General features: G+C 38.4%; 1 protein-coding gene across 1 annotated transcript in view; it reads right to left on the bottom strand.

Annotated features, from left to right (window-relative positions):
- Window positions 1–1710: 1710 nt before the first annotated feature.
- ap1m3 (adaptor related protein complex 1 subunit mu 3) overlaps window positions 1711–23646 on the bottom strand; it is a 30582-nt gene continuing 8646 nt past the window's right edge. Inside the window, exons 5-12 of the mRNA XM_035652641.1 lie at window positions 18141–18291; window positions 15800–15926; window positions 11470–11612; window positions 10219–10290; window positions 9782–9940; window positions 7214–7339; window positions 6698–6773; window positions 1711–3270 (exon numbers count right to left, since the gene is read on the bottom strand). Of these exons, the coding sequence (XP_035508534.1) occupies window positions 3248–3270; window positions 6698–6773; window positions 7214–7339; window positions 9782–9940; window positions 10219–10290; window positions 11470–11612; window positions 15800–15926; window positions 18141–18291 (877 nt within the window). The 3' untranslated portion in view covers window positions 1711–3247. The remainder of the gene's footprint in view (window positions 3271–6697; window positions 6774–7213; window positions 7340–9781; window positions 9941–10218; window positions 10291–11469; window positions 11613–15799; window positions 15927–18140; window positions 18292–23646) is intronic.

The following is a 23646-nucleotide window of genomic DNA, read 5'->3' as shown; positions in this document are numbered from 1 at the left end:
ACAATCTCAGTGCACTTCTCTGAATGTGACTCATGGTTTACTTTCAATTTGTCCCTAATTTAGGCACAAGGATGTAGTTGGGGGTGACCATTGTAGTCCAAGCACTTCTGATTTATTAGATGCATTATTGGCTCAGATAACAGGTCATTATCATTCCTCACAAAGCACAAAAGGAGAAAAAAACTGTTGGGGGAAAAAAACTCTGTGAAATTAAATCCATTACATCAACATGGCCAGTCATAGAATTTCAATGCACTTGCAAAAGTTTGAACTGAGTTGTCAATATGCTTAATCATCTTCGGTGAATCTACAGTACGGTGATATTGCTGTATTGTTTCATTTGTTTCCAGTGTTACAGCATTTACTTTCAAAGTAAAAAGGTCCCTTTCTGTGGGAAAAAAACACTATTAAGAATAACTGCACAGTGACAAATGAAGGTCATTCGTGTTTGTAAAATGTGTCCAAAGCCTTTGAGAGTCATTCCTCACACTGCCTTACAGAAGAACCTCAGAAAAAGGTCCTGCATTGTGTCTCATTTGTGTGTGTGAGTCAGTCACGCCTCTTTATCTGTCTGCACATACGCATAGCCTATTGCCTTGAGACAAAAGGAGTCACACAGTTAAACATTGTTGAAGTGATGACGGACAGCAAACTGAAGGCACAATGCACAAGGCAGCGGCCAGTAGGGGCTGGTATAGACTAGCACCACTCTCTCTCTCTCTCTCCAACACACACAGAATAAAGCAAGGCTCACACTGAATTTTTACAGCACATGCAGATATCCTGTAATCCTTACTTACATGAATCTATCTTTTGACCTACAGTTTAAAGTAGCAATGGTAGGTTGTGTATTCATGCATGACAGCAAGAAGAGGTGAGCAGAGCGCCGAGGGAGGCCGGTCTGATACTGAGGAGGGAGCAGTGTGTGGGAGGAAAGGATCCAAAGATTCTTTTCTGTCAAGCCAAGACAGTGAAAATATTTGAACACAATTTAAAACCGACAAAATGTATTTTGTTATTACTTACTGTCAGTCTAAATGAAAAATTCATCATTTTGTCCTAAATCACAGTATATTTTTTGTAGCAGAATTGTCTTAAAAACGTGTACTAGTGTATGTCCACATGTATCAGACTATATTTCTGACAGATTTTGACATAGCACATGAAAGCACATTTCGTTTTAGTTTGGCTGTCATTAATCTGCTGTAGGTTACATATAATTTGGTTTTACTAAATTATTAGTAATACTTAAATGAAGTGACTGATCTGTATGTGTGTGACCCTGTTTGAGTTACCTACAGTATAGTTATACAGTATCTCTCAAAATTGTGGGATTTGGTCCATCTGTTGTTAAGTCTGATTACAGAAAAAGGCACATTTAGGTCCAGCCTGCCTTTCAAGGGAAGTTCAAGCAAGCATGATTTAAAGGAATAGTTCACCATTTTGTTACAGTCCTACGGTCCTTTCTGAGCTGCAGAGATGCTGGTAGGCAGATTTTGTTACCCTGGGAAATAATCTAACTGTTGCTAACAGTTTCCCTGTCTTTATGCTAAGCTTAGCAAACCTGTTGCTGGCTTTAGCTTCATATTCAGCAGTACTGTCCACTAATAAGTTAATTTCTTAATACATTTCCTCATATTATTCATCCATCACAATTTGTCTTATTAGGAACAGCATTCAAACCATTTACAACAAAAAAGTATTCCAAAACAAGATACAAAATTTTTTTATTTCCAAATATATCCCTTTGCTTCCTATCGACAAATAGTTGATAAATTAATGACGACACATGATAACACACACTTATTAACAATCCTCAATGGTGTCCGAAAAATGTCCCCACACGAGAGAATGGAATGATTGTAACAGAAGGTTTTGTCTTAACAACAGAGATGCAATAACTCGACACTGGACTCTCTTCTTTGCTGCTGGCAGTGCAGCTGACCTGATGTGCTGCAGTGCATGCACAACAGAGGGAGTGAATTACACCGCAAACTGCTTTGAAGACGTATAGAGGCCTGCAGACGTCGACATATAAAAAAAATAAAGAGTCATGGAAAAACAATTACCTCAACATATTGTCAATATTCTCAGATTCTGCAAAGAAATCCCTTCAGGTTATTTTACCTTTACTCCCCCCACCCCATTTTGTCCTTTTCCACAGGGGACTAACTAGTGCAGTATAAACAACAGATAAAAATGACAAAAAATTCTGCACCGTGCTCATTCCTTTAGACTCGGCCTCAAAGCTGCAAGCTGATTTCGAGCACAAGGACAAGGTTACAGGCCCCATGGGAGTGCGTCGATGGTATTATGTTACACTGCCAACGACTCTGACAATATTGTGCCTTATTAATCATTGATCTGGTCGCTGGTGTTAGTTTCAATGCACTGAGGATTATATTCACAGTGCTAAAGGTGATGATACATAGGCAATTTTTTAAGGCAATGAACATATAAAATAGAGGTTCTAGCAAAACATATGCCTTTGAAAAGGATGAAGATGAACAGCCAAGTTGAAATGTACTGTATATGGATAATCAAGTGGATATTAAGCACAAAACATATAAGGAATAAAAACCCTTACAGATGTGGTGTAGTGGTTTAAAATCCTCCATGCAGCAACAGAAAAAAAATGGGATGGAGTACATGGAACACATCTGTATTGTTATGGCCCTTTGAGAAAAAAAAACTGACAATGACTCATCACAGTTACTGTATATTGGCACTACACAATCTGTCGGTTTACATGTTACACAGTAGAAAGCTACAAGTTTCAGAGGACAATACCCAAAAAAGATAATGCTTCAAATCTCTTAATAAAAAAAAAGCTTTTGTTTTTGTGAGGAAAACATGATTAAAATTATGTCTTATTCCCCAAATTCTGCTCTAAATTAACCTTGAGGGATATCACATTAACAGCGAGGAAATCAGAGCTTGCCAGAACCAGACGGTGTCACAAAGTCATGAGTTCATTATTCACATATTCACGTTTTACTTGAGTCCTTAAAAAAAAATCACAGGTCAGAGGTGATGCACCAGCCTTTCCCGCCTGAGTTGAGAATGTCCTACTGGAAGAGATGATGTCTTGTTTCTGTTCAGAGTGGTGAAAAATTTCCTGTGTCCTCCTGCACTTGTCCTCTGCTGTCCATTGCAGACAGGGAGCCGGAGAAACAGAGAGAGGAGAGGAGAGAGGAAGACAGACAGAGAGAGAAAATATCCATTCGTCTAGCAGCATCTGTGCCCTTTAGTTTGTCCGGAGCTGGTAATCTGCCAAGAAATGTAACAGCAGAGCATTAACACAGCTTTCTTCCCTTCATCACCCCTGCACATCACATCACTGCCAATATTAGCCATATTAAATCCCTAAACAAGATTTGCACAAATACTAGCTGTAGTGGCATTCTACTAAATCATATTACCAATATTTAACACATCTCTTTCTTAGATATTGAGGTTTCAGACTTTGAAGAGTCTTGTCAAAAGAAAATGAAGTTCTAAAAATCATTCACTTTTACATTTACTATTAATTAATTGCAAAATCTCAATATTCAATTCAGTGATGTTGCACGTGTGTATCCAGGACTGTCTAATAAAAAAGATAACACTTCATGGTCTCACCTATCCCTTTAGTTATAATTAATGGAAATGTTAATCTTTCTTTTTTTAAATATTTTTTCAATATTTATATAATAAATAGGATGATAGGTAAATTATATTTGACCAATTATTTTTTCAGAATTAAATTCTCAATGAGAGATGTGATCGAGTTACAGGAGCTGGTGGAACAGAGGTTAGCTCAGAGATGACTTCAGCTCTCTTTAAAGAAATGCTTTTTGCCAGCTTGCGTTGGAAAGAACTTCACTGGCATGCACAGAGCCCTGACCTCAGCCCCATTCAACATGGAAGGGATGAAATAGCACACCAACTGCAAGCCAGGTAGAGTTCAAAGATTCACTGACTATGTAGTTTGTACACTTTTGTCCCCAAGTTACGCATTACTATTCAAATTAGGGCTGCACAATTAACTGAAATATTATCGAAATTTAAGTATGGCCAAGTGCAGTCTCCAATTTTTTGATAAAGGTAAAATGTGTGACAAAACAGCATTTTAATGATGTACTGGAGTGCTGCAGAGGTCCTGGCAAACAAATCTTGTTCTCCAGATGTAAGAAAACATTTTTTTTCATCATGAGTGATCATGATGAGAACATTTTCTTCAACTGTGATGCAAAAATGATAATTCGCGCTAACCATCACAATCGTCATATCGAATAAAAGGATTGCAATATATATATATTTTTTTTTATATCATGCAGCCCTAATTCAAATGCATTTCAGTATGTACAACAGTTAATGAACACATCAATGATTCTGCCTGTTCAGATATGGGTTATGTTCAGTTTTTTTGCTAGTCTGAGCAAAGTTCAGTTCAGTATAAAATTAGCATATATAAGCACTGCACATAAGGTTAATAGCTCAGCAGCCTTTTATTAATGACATATTAGATTATGATTGTTTCTGTGGTTTTAATCTTTTAATGGCTTTTAACAAGGAAGTAACGTCCTGTGAATCACAGCTGAGCTGACAATGGGGCTCTGAGTCACCAGTGAGCTTCACTGCTAAAAGCTACGCATTCGGTCAGTGACAATAGTGATTTAGTACGGTCAGTTCACTATGAAAATTGATTGATAAAGATTAATTTGTATTCAAATGTGTTCATGTATTGAACACCTCTGGAACCACGCCTTATCACCAACTTCAGTGGCCGACCTCACTAATGCCGGTGTTTTAATGGGATCAAATCTCTGCGGACAGGTTACAAAACTTTGCAGAACTATAGCAGCATATCAGTGTCCATGGATTAAGAACAATATGTTCAACAATCGTATATATGTGTAACGTTCAGGTGTCCACAGTCATTTTAGTCATTTTTATTTCAGTCGAAATCAGTTGAAAGATCGAACTGCAGTGCACTGCTGCGAGATCCTATTCTGACTGTCTGATATTTGTGCAGTCCTCAGTCGTTACTGCTGTACAGTACGGCTGCTAAATGCCTCTTCATCGCTCATTAATAAGTCAGCACAGTCAGTCTACAGTATCAGGGTATTGTTTAATCAGTGTGAGTGTGTCTGCGTGTAGTGCTGAGTGAAATGTGATCATCACTGTCTTCTCTCCCCCTCCCTCCCCATGTTGCTGATGATAACAATAAGAGAAAGGTGATAGGCCTTCTCTCTAACTTCATCGCCCTTCCTTCTCTCACTCACACTCCTCTCCTGTCCCCCCCTTATCTCCTTTGCTTCCTTGCTGATGTTACTGCAAGGCAATAGTAACCTTGGCATTCGCTGAGTGCCACCCTGGGAGCATCCTGGCACTCTGTGGCATCATTCAACCTCCGCAGCCCCTGACTCGTACCTGACACATCCAGGTAATGGTTATGATGGATGTTATGGAGTCAGGTTCATTCCTAGGGCATACGTCAGGTATGAAACTTAAGGATTTCTGGCCGTGGTCCAGTGGAGGCACTGGGCTTCCATCTCCATATCATTTCCATTTGCCCTGCATTGAAACTAGTGAGCTAGTAAGGAGGATTTTGCTGCAGTCCCATCAATATACTGTAGCTTTAATGTGGCAATATACAATGATGTGTGATCTGTTCAAAATCAAGCATATATTTAAGGAAGAGATATACCTTCTTATATATTTCAACATTATTCCAAGTAAAATCTCTAGTTAGCGGGTTGGTAAAAGTTCAAAGCTCACAAACACTGAAATATCTCCAGGTGCTTATGTCCCTTGGTGTCACACTGGAGTTTGACAGACGTGATGCACAAGAGTTTATTCGCAGAGTAGCGATTGAATCTACAGATCCTAGGTGCCAGCTCCGCGAAACAAGTTTGACTGCATTCACTTGACTTTACAGTAGCCCTGTTCAAACTTGGACAACCAAAACAAAAAGAATTTTACGCCAAAAGCTTTCAGGCTTGTAAAGTTTCTCTCCTTGGCATCCTGTGTGGTGTCAGTCTAAGCCCCCGAGGCCATGACTCATGGTGATAGAGCCAGGTAATGGATATGATGGATGTTTTACAGCTGGGTTCACTCCTAGGGCACACACTGAATAGGTGTTGCAGAGAGACTGAACCTGACACAGCTCTTGCAAGGAAAACATATTTAACCTCGTGGTAACCTCCAATTTGCTAATGGGTTTGGACTTTGGACAGAAAAAGCAAAACAGTGAAACAGGAAGTCCAACTCACTGTGAGCTCTGGATATTCGTTATTAACATTCATGTTAATAGATCACATATTTTATAATGTGTTGTTTAAACTTTGCTCTTCTCTGGTTGTCAGTCACAGTCAGGCAAATCTGATCAAACCATACAGTCCTGTTGAGGCAGACTAGTTGAGTTTTTGAGTGTTAAAAGAATGTTTTTTCTGATCTTAACTTATTTTCTTCATAGAAATACTTATTTGAAAGAAGATTTTCAGGGGATTTAAAACTATAATAGCCTGTCAGATTGTAGCACCACAGTCCCTGACCTCATGTTAGCTTCCGTAAAAAATGATCTCAATGAGTTTGACACAGCCAGATAAACAGCTTTAAAATTTGGGAAGAAGAGAGTTGAGGTCACAGAATCAGTAGGGTATGTGTGGCTTTATGGGTGTGTGTGTGTGTATGTCGGTGTGTTTGTTCTCACCTCCACTTTGTGTGATGTAGCGCACCCATGGTAATGCCTGGTAACCGCTCTTCTCTATGATCTTAAGGTAACGCACCTAGGGAACACAGACAGGTTAAATATAACACATTGATGACTACCATGTATAGTCTGTATGTGGAAAATTATCCTACTTCTAAAGCTAAATACCATAAATAACCATTTTAAACCCATTAGATTATCTGAAAAATGTATTTCACAAAACTAAAAATGCTGTTTTTCTTAGCCCACACGCTGTTTTTTCTTAGGTGGTTTTCACAGGATACGAACAAAATGAAACTACAAGAACCTCCTGGACTGTGAGAAGACTTAATAAGTTATTTATTTAGTCTAGTATTAGTATGTTTGTTATGTCTAGTCTAGTATATTAGTAATGGCAATTTGCATTCACTCTGCATTGCAGTTATGTGCCAATGTCAAGGAGTACAAGCAGAAATGACGAGGAAGTAGGACTAAAGAAAGACTGTGTAATGGATGTTAATAAAGAGTCCATCCAACCTGAATCCCAGACACAGTGAAGTAGGGGATCTCAAAGTTAACTGTGATTGGTCTCTTCGCTTCCAGCTCTTCACTCTCCACACTGGGTAGCCCAAAGTGCGCCCGCATCATGTACTCCTTACCACCCTACACATGCCAAAACAGAAGAGAGAGGCCACAAAGCTGTTACTGCATCTGGTAAAACATTAATTTGTTCACAAAGACTTCCAGATAGCACAGTTTAGTTTGTTTGATGAGTTCTGTCCCCAGGTGTCCAACTCCAATTAATATAGGGTTGTTTTCCCTAAAAACAAAACAAACTTTATATTCGAGGCAACGTGGGACTACCGTCTCATATCAAGGTGAATCAGATATCAATTTATGAGATTTAACATCTGGCAAACATATCTAGGCTATAAACACAAAAAACAGGTTAATCATTCTTCATGAAAGAGATTATGTAACGCATCAGCTGAGTCTGTTAGTTTGTACTTTGGTTTTACAAATCAGTTACCATGTAGACTTTTAAGTCCCTAAGCCTTATTCATCTATAACTATTATTATTTAAAATGTATTGATATGTAAGGATATAGTCTTTAAAAAACAGATTAGCTTAGTTTTGAGTGATGACCTTTTTAAAAAAATTACTAAAAATGTTTATCAGGACTGTGTGGGTGCTATCTTATCAGTTTTGATTGATAGTAGCATAGCAACAAAGCAAACAACCCACCATTGTCATCACATTTGTTTTTGTCAAATGTTGTATGTTGTTTTATGTGACTGCACCTTTATCCATCTGTGCCCTGCCCACTTCAAACCAGTGACAAGAGCTCAGACAGAAACACAAACATTCTCCTTGGAAATAACCAAAATTGTAACTTTGGCAGATAATTGTGTGTTCATGTAGGACCTTGGCTGTCAGATTGGGAAAATTGATTTTTCAGAACATTTTATAAACTGAAAATCTTTTTCAAAATTTTTTTTTCCTTGGCATTATACAGTTGCTGTGGAAAACCTTATTATCCTATCCTTGCCTACGGCTGATAAGAAAACATTTCACTTTGTGCACAACGTACCCAAAGCCAATAAATGAGAAATCTATAAAAGATGTAGATATTCATGCTTATAAAATAGCTGATGGCAAATGGACGGATTTCTAAAAGCTTTATACTCTGTCCCCATTACAGGAGGGTAATGTTTGTAGATTAGGGTTGTAAATAACTAGACAGAGCTGAGGGCTGGTGGACTGAAAATGAGTGTGTTTATCAGTCTCTTATCAAAACAAGCCACGCTTCATCCTTGTTTCCTCAAACAAACATTACAAGTTAAGTATGGTTTCCTGTGAGAATAAGCAGTTTTATAGTGTCCAAAGGTTGACAGTGACAGAGAAAAATGCACTACAGAGTCATACACGGGCTGGATAACAATACATCACCGGTGATGGCGATTCTTAAACCTCCTCGACAGGCTGCAGGTGTAATGAATTACTGAGGGGATATCAGAACTTGACAGATAAAAGGAACCTCAACTGAATTAATGCTCTACGAGTTTTTTTAAATTTCCTTTTGAAGTGTTTATGACAGCAGGCACTGACGACAAAACAGTGACAGGAACAGCAGAAAATGGAGGGATAAGATGTGATCCTGGGTGTTTTTTTGCACGTGGGGAGGCTGATCATAATGTGATAAAAAGCTGCTGTCTAATACGTGTCAGAGTCAAAACGCAACTTCATTTTTTGACACTGGGGCGGTTCAAGCTTATGTAGATATCAGGTATCATCAGGTGGTGGAAGTAGTACTGGTTATGAAATAGTCAAAATCTCATGCTGATACCTTTATATGACATACAGAACAAGACCATCAGCGAGACAATTTTCTATACGGTTATTTTTAAAGCCCGCCACCAGGTCAGATTCGGTCAGCTTTCCCTTGAAATAAATTAAACAAGGCGGTGAAAACACTACAGCTTCAAAATGAAAATTCCTTGTTGCTGCTTTAAGTAAAAGCAGCAATACCACAGTGCAGAAATACTTAAAAAAAAGTCCTGCATTTAAAATTGGACTGGAAAAATGGCTCATTTCATTATAATGTATAACATTGGATTATAATTACTGAAGGAATAATGTGTTCACTTTAATGTAGCAGCTGGTAATTTCAATGATTTGATATACTGCTGAATAGCTTATGAATGCCCCCACGGGAACAATAAATTATGATCTAATCTTAAGCTATGATAATACATCATAATTTATTTGTTGATTATATTTTGTATTTTTAATCTGCATCTGCAAAGTAACAAATAACTAAATGAATCATATATATTGAGTGAAAACTACATTATTTGCCTCTGACCTGTAGTGGAGTAGAAATATAAAGTAGCAGAAAAAAAACACTCAAGTAAAGTAAAAGTAACTCAAATTATATAGTATTTGAATAAATGTACTTAATTACTTTCCACCACTGTGTATCATACTGATGCTGCTTTGCCTTTAAAACCTGATAGCGGTGAAACAAGATACTTCTGTTCTGCAGCATCATCATGTACTAAATGTATTTTAGGTTGAAAACTGGGATATTTTGCCACACTAACAGGGAAAGACTTGATGTTCCACTGCACCACGTTCTTCTCGGGCACCCACTTGGTGCTGCCGTTGCTGGTCTTGAACTTAGGTGAGTCAGCATCACTGGGAACTGGCACCAGAATGGACACATTGTTGGCAGTAGACCGGCTCTTAAACTGACTCCGAGCCTGTGGAAGGTGACAGAGGACAGAGTTCAAATGTCATCGGAGACCTTTACGATAAAGAAAAGAGCATGTACATCCAAATTCAAATCAAGAAGGTCTTTGTGATTATGCACACTGCAGCTTGTTATTTTGAGTCTGTGCGGCCGTCACTGGCACAAGCAGATGGTAAGCGGTAATCCACCTGAGAAGCATGTGTCATAAATACTAAATACGTTTCAGTGAAGGGACTAGAGTGTGTGCGTGTGTGTGTGTGTTTATGTTTGTGTGTCACTCATCATTACCTTCACCTTGATCTCCACACGGCTGTGAGAGAACTTCTCAATCACGCTCTCGATCCATATGAGAGGCTTCACCTGTCAGCCAGGAAGAGAGTGGACAAGGTCAGAGGGGCGAGAACAGAACTGAACTGCATCACTACGACACACATCACCAGAGTGACACAGTGGAAAGGACAGAGAGAGATTGTGTTTGTACAAGGGAGGCAGTAACTGTTAAGAAGGCTCACAGTTCACACAGATTTCAGGAACAGCGGCCCCACTCAATATCCTTAAGGTCACTGGACAGCATGTATACGAGTATGTCAGGATGAGTGGCAACACGTGCCAATGGTAGGTTAACTGAACCGATGTTTACTTTAGTTGTCATTGTAACTTGGCATTAACATGAGTGAGAGTTTGATATAGTTGTGGAATCTTACAAGTTAATACTTTACTACAAGCAAATAGAAGCTTTTCTTGGTTCATAGATTGGTCGTCCACTTTATTCTGTTTTGAGACTAATTATAGCAGAATATATCTGATGTTGTATTGACACCCTGGGGACACACTTTTATAGGACTTTGTTGATTGTGTGTTATTATAGCTCACTGATTCTCAAACTATGGTACGTTATAGTACACGGAGGAATTGTTGAAATATACAGTATATAAAAAAATTAACTGACATAATACCATCAAAATTCTACAAAATTTCAAATAAATAATATGAGATTGCTGAAATGTCATTTAAAATAAGTTTTGGATTTCCTGTAAAATTTTGTCACAATATCAAACTGCTACATAGGCACGTTAATGCACGATTTACCACAATTCGCGACTTTGAAATATCAGTAACTGAATAGGGTCGGCCAAGGCTACTGTACTTTAATTGGTCATAATGGTGGTACTTGGTATGAAAAATTATTAACAGTAAACTTTACTGGAAGTTAAATCAAGTACACAAAAACACACAATAAAATAAAATATCAAATATTTTAAACATGAAATAAAAAAAGCAAGTATCAAAAATATATCATATAAAACATTTCTGTGCTACAAGATTTATTTACATATTTGCCAACATATACGTTAGTACCAGTATATCTGTAATAAGGCAATATCAGGCACCTATCAAATTATTGGTTATACTCTTTTCATAATCACAACCTTACTATGACACAAATAGAAAATGTGTTCTTGGTGTTCCTGCTATGTAGGTGGACTGAGTGTGTGTATGTGTGTGTGTTAAAGACATTTGTCTGTGTGTCCTACTCACTGTAGTGTTGAGGCGGTAGGACATGAGCTCGCTCTCGCCGTCGGGGGGGATGAAAGAGATGGTGCGGTCGTTCTCGAAGCGTGACAGACGGACACACTGATGAAACTTCACATCCTCTAGCTCCACTGTCTTACTCTTTTCTCCTGACACACACAAACACACACACAAACAATACACACACAGAAATACACAAAAAAAGATTGAGAGCCTTCCACGCAGCCTTGGGGAAATCAAGGTCAAGGTAATGATGACTGACAAACATTCATTCAGTCTCTCTCACACACATACAAACACACACACACTGTACACGCAGTGTGCGACCAAATCCATCTGCCCTTTTCTTGTCCCCCACTGAACAGTTATTTAGCTGCCACACACAAACACCAAAACACACAAGCACACACACTGCCTGTCTTCAAAGCCTGCTGCCATCAACTTCTCCCCCACTGAAGCCCATTCAGCTGCCTCACAAAATAAATATTGTACTATCAGCCAGAAAAAAGTACACACATCTGTTACTGAAATTAAGGGATGTTTTTTTCATTACTCTGCCAAAATAAAAACACTATTAGGTTGGTTGTCAAAAAGCTTCTGATTTATTCTGCGAATTTAATCCACCTACTACACTGATGTAAGTCTTTTGTTATGGTCTTACTTTGTGAAATACACCTAGAAGGAAGTCTTTATGCGAATGGGAGATTTCACGCTGTTTTTCTTTTATGTCAGCTGAGGTGTTTCAAACCTGCCAGACACAGAGGAGGAGATATTAACCCTTAGTCTAGGAAATTACAGAAAATGCCCAATGATTTCCCAGTTTATAAAGGTAACATCTTCAAATTCCTTGTTTTGAGATTAAATTTGCGATATCTTACAATTTACTGAATTGATTTACTGGAATACTGTTAAAAGTAACAAATCCTCACGTTTGAGAAACTTGCTTGATAAATAAACTGATTTATTATTATTATTAACAACCAAATAATTGTGATAACGCAAGAGTATAGTGACCAGTGTGGTTATCAGACATATGTTAGTGACCACTTGAGCAGTGCTCTGCCCTTTATCTAACCTATACTTCTGAGATTCTTTTGGAGTACTACAGAGGCTACTATAGACAAAAATCAGCAGACAGTGTCCACTAAATCCTTTCCTTCTTGAACAAAATTAGACTTTTTCAGACAAATCCTCTCACGGGTGGAGTAAGAGTGCAGCACTGTTGCAATCGGCAGTTTAAAACGCAACCTCCTTAATGGTTGCATCTGTAGTCTGCTGAAGAAAGGCCGATGTTCTCCTCCTCCGTGGTTAATGGAGGGTGCTGAGTGGTGGAAAACTGCGGTAATGACTGTGGGCCTGTGGGCCTTCAACTAAATCCTCCATTCAACCGTCAGCTAAAGCCTGCCTCACCTGCTCTGAATGCAGCCCTGGACCAGCACTAAGGCCTGTCGGAGAGAATACTGTATGTGTGTGTGTGTGTGTGTGTGTGTGTGTGAACTTGGGTGTATTTGTGTATGCAGCTTCCTTGTTCATTGTTCTCTCTCCTGAGTGTGTGTACGTGCATAGGTTTATGTATGTTTGCTTGCTGCTTGCTCGGTTCTCTATTGATTTTGCTTTTATGTGTGTTTGCGTGTGTGTGTGTGTCCTCATGAGTGAGTGGGGACTGGCTGAGGTGAGGTCTAAGGAGTGCAGCACTCCTGGAAAAGCAAAGCAGGGAAGGCCCTTTGGAACGTCTTCTATCTCTCGGTTTCTGTTTGTTTTTATGTCAGGAACACACTCACACACTTCCATGCAGCGTTATCAAGAAGACAAGAAAGAAAGGTCATATGGGACACTCTCTGTCATTGCAAGGACCTCAGGGGCCGGAAGAAGAGACAGATGTGTGAGTTTGTGTATAGGTGTGTGTGTGTGTGTGTGTGTGTGTGTGTGTGTGTATATGTACATGTCAGGTGAGGATTGAAGATGCAGCAGTGTCCCCTGTGATTCACCTTTCAAAGCTGTTCTCACCCGTTTCTGTGCTTTTAATACACAGCAGCAGACAGGAGAAACCTAATCGGTTTTCTGTCTGCTGTCACACGTTAAAAAAAGAGACACGGGGAACTGTTTTATAATCACATTTGGTAAATGTTTCTGTCCAAAACATCTTACAGTGCTGTGATATCACTGAGATGGGTGGGCAGTTTAACAAAGTCTTCCTAGCTTTTAAAGGTTGAAGGTACAGGATACTAATTATTTTCTCAATAGAATATTAATCTGCAACTCTTTTGAAGGACGATGAATAATTTATTATTATCATCTTTCAAACAACAATGCTAAATATTTATTGGTTCCACCTTCTCAAATGTGAAGACATGATACTATAGTACAACTGAAAATATCTGCATTTTGGACGGCCGGTTAGACAAAACAAAGTTTTTGCAGATTTTACCCTGGGTGTTTTTACTAAGACAATGAATTGGATGAATAAGATTATTGTTAATAGTCCTCACATTTCCAGCTAAGAACCTTTTGAAAAACAAAATCTCCCAAATCACTCACATCAACAAGCTTCAAACAACTCTGATTAGTAATAGATAAGATTAATCTTAATTAAGAGGAATGTGAGCAGGTGTAGACACTCAGGATATTACTGACCATATTTTAGATAAAAATAAATGTATCTTGACTGAGTGATGTCCAAAATAACTCGCTTTTTGTGGGCAGTAATTTCATGCAGCTGCTTTTAATTAGAAAATACTATGAATGTAACTTGTATGACTTTTCTCTCAGTTCCCTGTAGTGACCATTCTGGATTTCTGCCAGCAGAGGGCAGTGTTAAATGATTTATACTCTCTCTGTTGTGGCTGTATCCAGCTGTGATAAAAATGTGCAGATTAGGCAAATATGATAAACACCAAATTTCTGCGAAATGATATGTAAAAAAGTGCAACTGCTGAGGAGGAGAGTGAAAACCCCATTTTAATATTTGTGTAAACATTCAGTGCGTGTGTGTTGCTGTATCTGTATCTGTGCGTTTGTTTGATCATTATTTCTGATCATTTTTTCTGAGGATATGTTATTTCCCAGACTGCAACACACAGCAGGGGGATTGTGGGCTGCATATACAGGATATCCACAGACCCTCACCTTTCATCTGCAGGGCTGTAGCCTGGGGTGAGGATTAACTCAGACGCAATGAGGCTAGACAGTGATAGAGCCTTTCCCCTTCAGTAAGGGGGGATAAAAAGTAGGCAAAAGAGAGGGAGGAAAAGAGGGAGAAGGAGGAGAGGGTGCAGGAATAGACGAGGAGAGATGTAGCAGTGGGAGACATTACTGGGAAAATTGGGAAAGTAGGGGGAGAGGAGAAGGAAGATGAGGAAGGATGAAAGCTAAGCTGGGTGAGGGATTTGAAATGAGGGGTTTAGACAGAAAGAGGAGCAGAAGGTGGAAGTGTGAGGGGGAGTTCAAGAAGTGGAGAGTGAATAGACGAGTGCTCAACTGTCAACCAGTAACATATTTACAAATGCTTTTTGCCATTTAAGCGCTATTCTAGCAATTTTTGAAGCAATTTTTGAAATGTATATATAGGATGAATTATTTTAATTTAATTTTTAAAAAAAACATTGCCTCTATCAAAACTTCTCTATCAAAAGATGTCCAATTCCTTTCACAGTTCAGTTTAAAATAAAGTGAACCCATTTACAACGTCCCACTAAAAGGGGAGAGGCAAGACCGATAATGGATGAACTTATTAAGCCTACCTGATGTCACGCATGCATACCACTACACTTAAACTACTAAACATTGCATTTTTCAAGAAGCAGCAGTTATTCCAAACCAGGGGTAAATGCACCTCAGGCGCTGCGTCAGCTGTGGAAAGACTGCAGCTCAGCCAAAAATAGAAATTAGGATTTGATTAAAAAAAAATGAAAAAAATGAAAAAAATGCTCTGCCACTCCATGTGATAAAATACTATAAATGCAAACTTTAAGTACTGTAAATAAAGAAACCAAGTCTAAACATCAACTATTCAAGTATCTCAAAATCAACTTTTAAAGAACACATTTTGCAAGTGACAGGTGGTGTAGATGAACGACTATGGAGCACATCTGAGCAACGGACCTAAATAAATGCCAACATACACCAACATTTTAAAATAACAAGCAACATGTTCCACTGAAAGTATTTTAAGTTTTAACTCAACTTAAATTATCCACAATGACCAAGTTATCACATTCGTTGAATTTGATTTGAAGTAAACTCTACTGTTTAGGTGACTATTGCTTCATCATAAAAGCTTTTCCACATATAACACGTGTTTAACTACATACACTGAGGCAGACTCATTGGTACTTACTGCCTGTGATTTCAAACAGCACTTTGTCATTGAGGCCCAATCTGAGTTCAGGCATCCCCGACAGGACCACTTTGAGCTTGATGGTGCCCACTATTTCACTCCGCAAGACACTGCCATTGGCGTTCACCTATAGACAGAAGAGCAAAGCATTATATTAAACAAGTATTCATTTATGCTTGGAAAACAGCTGAATTCTGATCACTGATTTTTTTATTGGCTATGATATCAGCTTTACAGTCAAAACTGCCCAAAGTTAACTGGAAAGTACACAAACTTTACTGTTAGCAAACTTGCACTTTAAGTAGCTTTATTTTGATAATGATATTCTACAGCTCAGTAGTAAGACTCCTAAACTGGGAGAAATAAACCAACCAACTGATACCCAGATAAGCCTCTTAGCAGATACACACAGACTGAGGGATAGGACTGAAAAGCTGTCAGTATGCAGTGTGGAAAATGTGAGCAAAGCGTTAATGTAAAAGGGGATGAAGAACCTGTGCAGACATTCAATAAAAAAAGTCCCTGGTCACAGAAAAGGAAGTGGCGACTGCAGCTCCCCAGCAGTGGTTAAATGGCTACAACTCACCAGTTTCCCTTTGACTCATCAACCTAAACCTGCAACTGTATGTGGAGTTGTCCTTCAGGTATTGCTTCAAGGACATGAAATTTCAGAAGAAAGTAATCTCTCTTCCTTTTAGTTTAAAAAGCACAGCATGTAATGCAAATCTGTTCTGTTTCTTTAGCTGCAGGAAATCTGAGCCCTTGTCTGTATTCCTCAGTTGTTTTCTTTCTCTAAATGGTTTTCATGTAGGCTAAAAACATCACACTGAGTAGTGATTAATACACTGTGGTAGACAACCTAAGGTCAGGGGAAGGCAACTATAATAACTATAAAGAATTAGAAGAATATAAGTGTCTAAAATAATAATGCAATATCTTCCTTTCCACCAAATTATCCCAGTCATAGTATTTATTGCAACAATGCATGGGGACATTTCACAACATCCTTACAAAGTCATTTTACAGCTATTACAACATTATAAGTAGATAGAGAACATATCAAAAGTTGAAAGTGTTAGTGTTAGTGTTATAACACTTATTAATTCTGACTTGCAGAAAAACCTGAATTGCCCTAATATATTTGGTCTGCTTAGATTACTGACTAAGCTTTGGAATATACAACTGTATACAGTAGGTCTCTCCCCACTGCATACAATGATGAAACATAAATACCACAAAATATTCTATTGCGAAAGAATAGAGGATTGTTGAGACAGTTTCCTTTGTAATTCAATTCAAGGAAAGAGGAAAACTGTTTGGAGGAGTCAAAACATACCAAAGTTTTGAAATTTTTAGTACTGACACACCAACTTAGCCTCAAGGGGCCATCTATTTTAAACAGAACTGAAATGAAAGTCACTTTTAAAAGATGGATAAAATAATGGCTGATAAGGAATGTAGAACTGATCTTATATACATATGACTGGATGAGTCAGACATATGTATCCATGACTTCCTGATTCGTGTTTTCTATATGTATCTACAGTATATATATATATATATATATATATATGTAGTTTTGCTTCTTGTGACCGTTATGTGAAAACTTTTGATTTGAAAACTAATAAATACATCAATATAAATATCCAGTTTCTAATTATTGATGATGAATCATGACAGCAGAACATTGTCTGTTAGCTATGCAGGCTTAAAGCAATATATTCTTAATACAGGTAAAATATATAGGTTTATGGTGTTTAGTTTGCTCAGAAACAAGCAAATAACAGACAGCCTTATGGTACAGATTTTACTGGGACTGGAAGAGTCTTTCCATCCTCGCCACTGAACGAATAATGTCCAAAAATAAATACATAAATAAACCATTCTCTAGCAGTTATCTACAGTATGTTGCACCTTTGTAGGAAGTCTGCAACATGCTGCTGTGTGCAAATCTACTTCACTTAACTACACAATTATATCTGATTGTAAATGAAGGACGTTATATTTATGAAGAGATAAACCTCCACGGACACACTGTATTTGCAAGATATGCATGACACCAGCAAGGTGACTGGACCATTTGTGCCCATAAAAACCTCATTTTGATAATGGAAGCGGCCTTAAATTGTTCAGGCTTTCTACTAACATTAAATAACAGTAAAATGTCACCTTAGTAAATATCATTGATCGGTTGATAAGAGATGATGGAAGTAATATAAAATGAACCATCAAACATCGCAAGTCTGGGATTCTTTCTGTCTCCTTGTTGAGTCAATTCTTACTTTCTGAGAATATTATTAAGAAAGTACAAAGCAACAAACAAAGCAAGTGCTGTCCTCACCAGTAGATTTACTGACTCAATGACGTCCATGAAAACTTCGTTTTTCCTGTACTTGATGCCCTCTTGGCCGCCAAGATCACAGCGTTGGGTGACGGTGGCAGGAGGTCGAGGAGCCCCGACCTCTAATTTATGACCCTGCTGGGTGATGTACCTGAAACAGACAAAGGCAGAAGGAAGTTGTGAGATATGTCAAATTTCAAATTCAGTCTGTAATCCTGCTTCAGTGGAACCCCTGAAAACCCATGAAGTACATTCATCAGGATAGTTTTAAAACTGGAAAGGCCATAGTCCTTATTAAGATGCCTGAGAAAGAGACAGAATTTCCAATTTTGGAGAAATAACATTCTTAATTTGAAGAAATCTAAATAGGAAATAGCAACAAACAGAATATGTTTTATTTGTTTGCAACATGAACCCAATTTCTCTTGAGGAATGTTTTTTATATTTTGTATTAATTACCCCTCATGACTTAAAATAAATTAGCTATTCCAGTGTGAATAAATTAAAGAGGCTTGATATTTATGTTGTGTGAAGACTATTCATGGGTGTAATTGGAAAATGGAGATTTACATAAACCCATTGTGACTGTAGCCATAGATAATAATGTGACTTACATGGATTTGTTTACATGATATGTAACTAAGTATGGCTTGGGCAAATAACCCCCCCCCCCCCCCCCCCAACATAGAAGGGTCTTAAAGGGCTTTGAGCCAGCAGGAGATGCCAAAACAGCTTTAATAGGTTTGGATTCTTAAAAGGTTGGAACCTTTAATGAGAGTCCTTTCTTTAAGAAATATTCTCAATTTAGTTTTGTTGATGGGGGCAAATCTTCGATCAGTCTTTACATGGGTTAAGATGTAGTGATTAAGATAGACATGTGAGAGGGTTTTTAGTGTTTTGATGCTCATTAAGCCATTTAGAAAAAAAGTAGTATTGCTGCCAATAGTTTTAGGAGTGAAATCTTAATCTAACATGAGTTTGGGAAATTTAGGAAAATCTCTGATATTTCTCAAATGACAGCTGGTAACTTTAGTTGAGTTGAACAACTGGAGCAAAGCCTCTGAGGCTAGTTCAACTCCACTCAGGTATGCGCATATCCACCACCTTCCTTGTGGTGCATTCAGACTGAAAGTGAAGCAAAAATCTGAGGTAGTACAAATTCTGAAAGGAAGACAAAAACAACTGATGCACACTTCTCCAAGTTTTGAATACTTATTTTGTCACTGAAAGCCAATGTAAAAAGCTGTTAATACAACCCTGAATTACTTGTTGATAGCCTGAAGATGTTAGAAAAAAAGTTGGCTATGGGTATCTACAGGAAACACAGAACAACATTAACCAAAACATGGGCAAGTAGCATACAGTAAGTTTTTAGAGCTTTTTAAAAAAAAAGCTGCTTTGTGCACCTAGAAACAATGCCAATGGAACAGGGGACGAGTAATCCAAGACAATTATGCAGTAAAAAACGCAAAACAATGAGCTAAAAAATGTGAAAGTACTATATAGAGCCCAGAGAAACCTGGTGGGAACAATTCTTTTCAAATTATATGCATTCATTTGAACCATTGTTATCATAATAATGATGATGGTGCAGCTTTAGAAAATATAATTAGATTGATAATGAATGTGTGTCCTATTCTCCACTAACGTCTAGCCTTGACTGTTCTCAAAAACAAGTCAATTCACCCTGTACTGCACTGCAGGTTGTTTCTTAATGTTAACCAGAGAGCCAGTTTGTTCCAACAATCCTGCATCCAGGGAGACATAATGACTCATGAGAATAGGAGGGAGCTGTACTCAGATAAACAACATGTGACCACGACTGTTTTTACCCAAAACACCTGCCCCCCGTCACTCTTTACTTCTCACTGGCCTCGTTTCCACAGCGGAGCTGTCTTCTAATTTATGCCACCCAATGTTCCCTGGAATAGGGACAGTTATTTTGGGGGTATTAATTCTTTTTATGTTTTTATAATTGACAACTTTATTTATATATACACAAAAATAAATAATAGCCATAGGTTATTACCCTGCAAATGACTGCCAGGTGATTTTTAAAGTAACCTGGACAAGCATTTACAGAAAAATAACTGTTTTAGACACTTTTGGTGTTCGAGTTGGTGCTGTTGACCTGCACTTAGACCTACTGTGGAGAAGTGGCGATTATTAACAAAAAGACCGGATACAGATGTTTTGCAGACATGCCTTAGATCTACTTGAATTCAACTCCATCCATTGTGCAAACCGAAATACACGCTAATATTTTATAGTGCTAACTTCAGTTGCCCATGACCTTTTTCCTCCCATAGGCCTGAGCATTTACCCCAAAGTCAATGAGTACTGACCACATGTTCCACATGAATCTGCTGATATTTTAATAACTATCTGTTTGGAAATTCTGTAGCCCCCAAAAAATTTGCCAGCAACAAGGTGAATGAAGTAATGCCACAACTAAAACTATGTTAATACAGACACGGTGGCACAGTTACATCTTGGTGCTTATTTTGGAATGAAATGTTACCATCAATTTCATGTGTGATGCCTCATGTGTATGTATGAGGCATTTCATTTCAGTTGACTAAATACAGCAGCAGGAGTGGTATGTATGTTTCTAATTTGAGAGATGGGCTGCATGTAGTTATGCCCAAATCAAACAGCGTACTAATAATGTGTCAATCTTGCTCCATACTTATTTCCAGATTGCACTGAGCTCCTGGTACCCAACATTGCAAAAATCACGTTAGTCACACCAACATTTGCTGTTAGCCCGATGGAAGAATATCAAGGGCCTGGGGATACAGGGTGTACAGATTGTGAAGCCCATAGAGACACATTAGTAATTTTAGGCTACATAAATAAAACTGACATGACTTGAAAGTTTGCACTTCTCAGGGAAATTGAGCTATTTTACATCTGATCTATACTATTGGTGGTATATCTGTGATTCAACCCATTCAACCCATGAACTCAAAACACTGTCTAAACCAGTCCCACTTGGGTAGAGCCGAAAGAAGTTGTGAACACAACACTGACATTTTATCACCTTTCAACTCGACTCTTCAAAAACAGTCACTTACACATCCAGAAGTTACGGAGCAACATTACCATTCATTTAAGTTGTGTTTTGGCCCTTTAGCTGCTAAATGCTGTTATGCTGTTCAGTAGCTAGGTGATAACTTTGCCTGTCTGCTGTTTGGTGCCGAGCAGTGTGCAGTTGGTTTTTAGAGCTTTTTAGAGTTTTTCTACCCGCTGCAGCCAGAAATGCTGCTAAGAGAGCGGTAAGAGTGAACAGTGAAGTTGCAGGTCGGACCACTAAAGGATGAGCCGAAACTAGCTATAGAGCTGAAAGCCGATCGGAGCTGCACATGATAATTCTTTGTAGGTCCATCCCTTTTCACACTGTCATTTGACACATTATTCTAAAAATATCAATTATAGCCACTTTAAACTGAGTTAACTGTTCAAGCGTGGGCCTTGAAGCCAATCAAAGCCTACTGAACAAATACAAAGCACCTTGTTTTCAGTTCAACTGTACATTTCATATATAATGTCAACAATAAAAGGTGTTAAATAAACAAGTTTTAGATTGATTGACAGATTGAGGCAACATTTTCTCCCTAGTTTTCTGTCCCAGTTCCTCCCACCTAGAGGGTCTTGAATGCATGTTGACACACAGCAAAATCTGAAAGTGCTGAGAGATGAAAGGCGGCGACAAGTGGGCTTGGGGTCGACGTTGGGTTGTTTTGTTGCTTTGCCGTTTGTTCTGTTTTGCCCTGATTCTCCTCAGAAATGCTAATGAAAGAATCTGGAAGCGGGGGTTGGCAGCAAACTGACAGATTAGCATAACAATAGCAATCATAACAAACACACACACACACACACACCCACATGTGTGAAGGCTCATACGAAGACACACACATTGTGACATTCACATGCTTGCAGTTTCACTTTCTCAGTCTCTTGCATCCGCCCACACTTGCAAACACACGCTTACACATTTACACCTTTACCAGGTAGTTAGTTTTATAATGTGAGAGAAACAAAAGCGTTTTTGTCGTGGTCATGGTATTAAAAGGTCAGAGAACTGGAATAGCCTGCAGACAGTGAGACACAGTGAATGTGTGTGTGTACTGTGGGTGTGGGTGTGGGTGTGTGTGTGTACAAGAGAGAAATGACTTTTGTGTGTCTCCTTGGAGGGGAGAAGAGCAGGGCTTTTCTGTCTGAGAGTCTCGAGTGTGTCCAGCTGACGGTGTCATTGTGTCTGAGTGCCAATAGGAGCCTGGTAATTATCAGCCCTATTCAGACACCAAACACACATACTGTACACGCACACACTGGCAACATCAGGCACAAACAGCACACAAAATTAAACATCAATCACATATTGCCAGAAAAAAAAACCCAATCACTTTTGAGCCATGAGAGTAAACCATATGCTATGCAAATTGGAACATTTAAAATATATAGTTCCCTCATTAATTAGCAACAAAGCTGGTCATGTGCACACAGAACCCATGTTACCGTGGTACTGTAAAGTGAATATTGAGCCTAGAAACAAATATCTCTCTGAGGAGCGAAGAGGAGGAAAAAAGGCAAAAACAACCCTGTGTACACAGTGAACACAAAACACAAAACACGCCCAAGAATAATAGTTGCTTCCGTTCACTCACTGAATAAAGTTAAGCCATTATAGTTTTGGTCGCCAGCTGTGTTTCGTTCAATAAAGAACAACAAATAAGCCAATGGCCCTTCAAACAGAATTATAATGTGCTCTTACTCCCATCTCTACTGGTCACTTACAGTATGAGATGAAAGCTGTTATCTCGCGTTATCTCAATGTTTTGTTCCCTGATGGACGACACAGGTACCACTTGAGCTAATGTGGTTACATTAAAATCAGACTGGAGTGCAGCAATTACGGCCTTTGAGTTTGAAACTTGAACCCTAATGTTATTAAAAATGCCAGAGCACAGTGCCAACACACATCACTGATCCATGTTTCGTCATGTCAAACATTTTGTTGACAAGATTTGGTTAGATAAGACCAGTTATGCAGAAACAGCTTCACTTTTAAAGAGTAACTAAACCCCAAACCCTATTTATATGGGTATGTAGTGTTGTTGTTGATTGATTCCAGTTCATATTCAGACATTTTAGTGCAAAAGGGCAGTTGCAACTGAATTCCGCTATTGGCTGATGTTGTGGCAGCTGACTGCGACCAGATCCTCAGACTGTTGACCCCCTGCTGCTACACTGAGCGGCAGTGAGTCTGTCCCTCTGGATGGTGTTACCTCCTGCGGCGCTCACTCCATACTCCAATACCACACTACTCCATGATAATCCTGTGCGGTCCTTAATTCACCACTCCATCATTCAATAGTATTTTTTCATTGTTATGACTTATTAATTTCATTGTATATAATAATAATAATAATAATAATAATAATAATAATAATAATAATAATAATAATAATAATAATAATAATAAGATATACATATATATGTT

This window comes from Morone saxatilis, unplaced genomic scaffold (genome assembly GCF_004916995.1).
Source record: "Morone saxatilis isolate NCDOM2014 unplaced genomic scaffold, NCSU_SB_2.0 Contig12, whole genome shotgun sequence".
NCBI lineage: Eukaryota > Metazoa > Chordata > Actinopteri > Moronidae > Morone > Morone saxatilis.
Note: the sequence above shows the minus strand (reverse complement) of the source record. Positions and strands in the feature narration are given on the sequence as shown.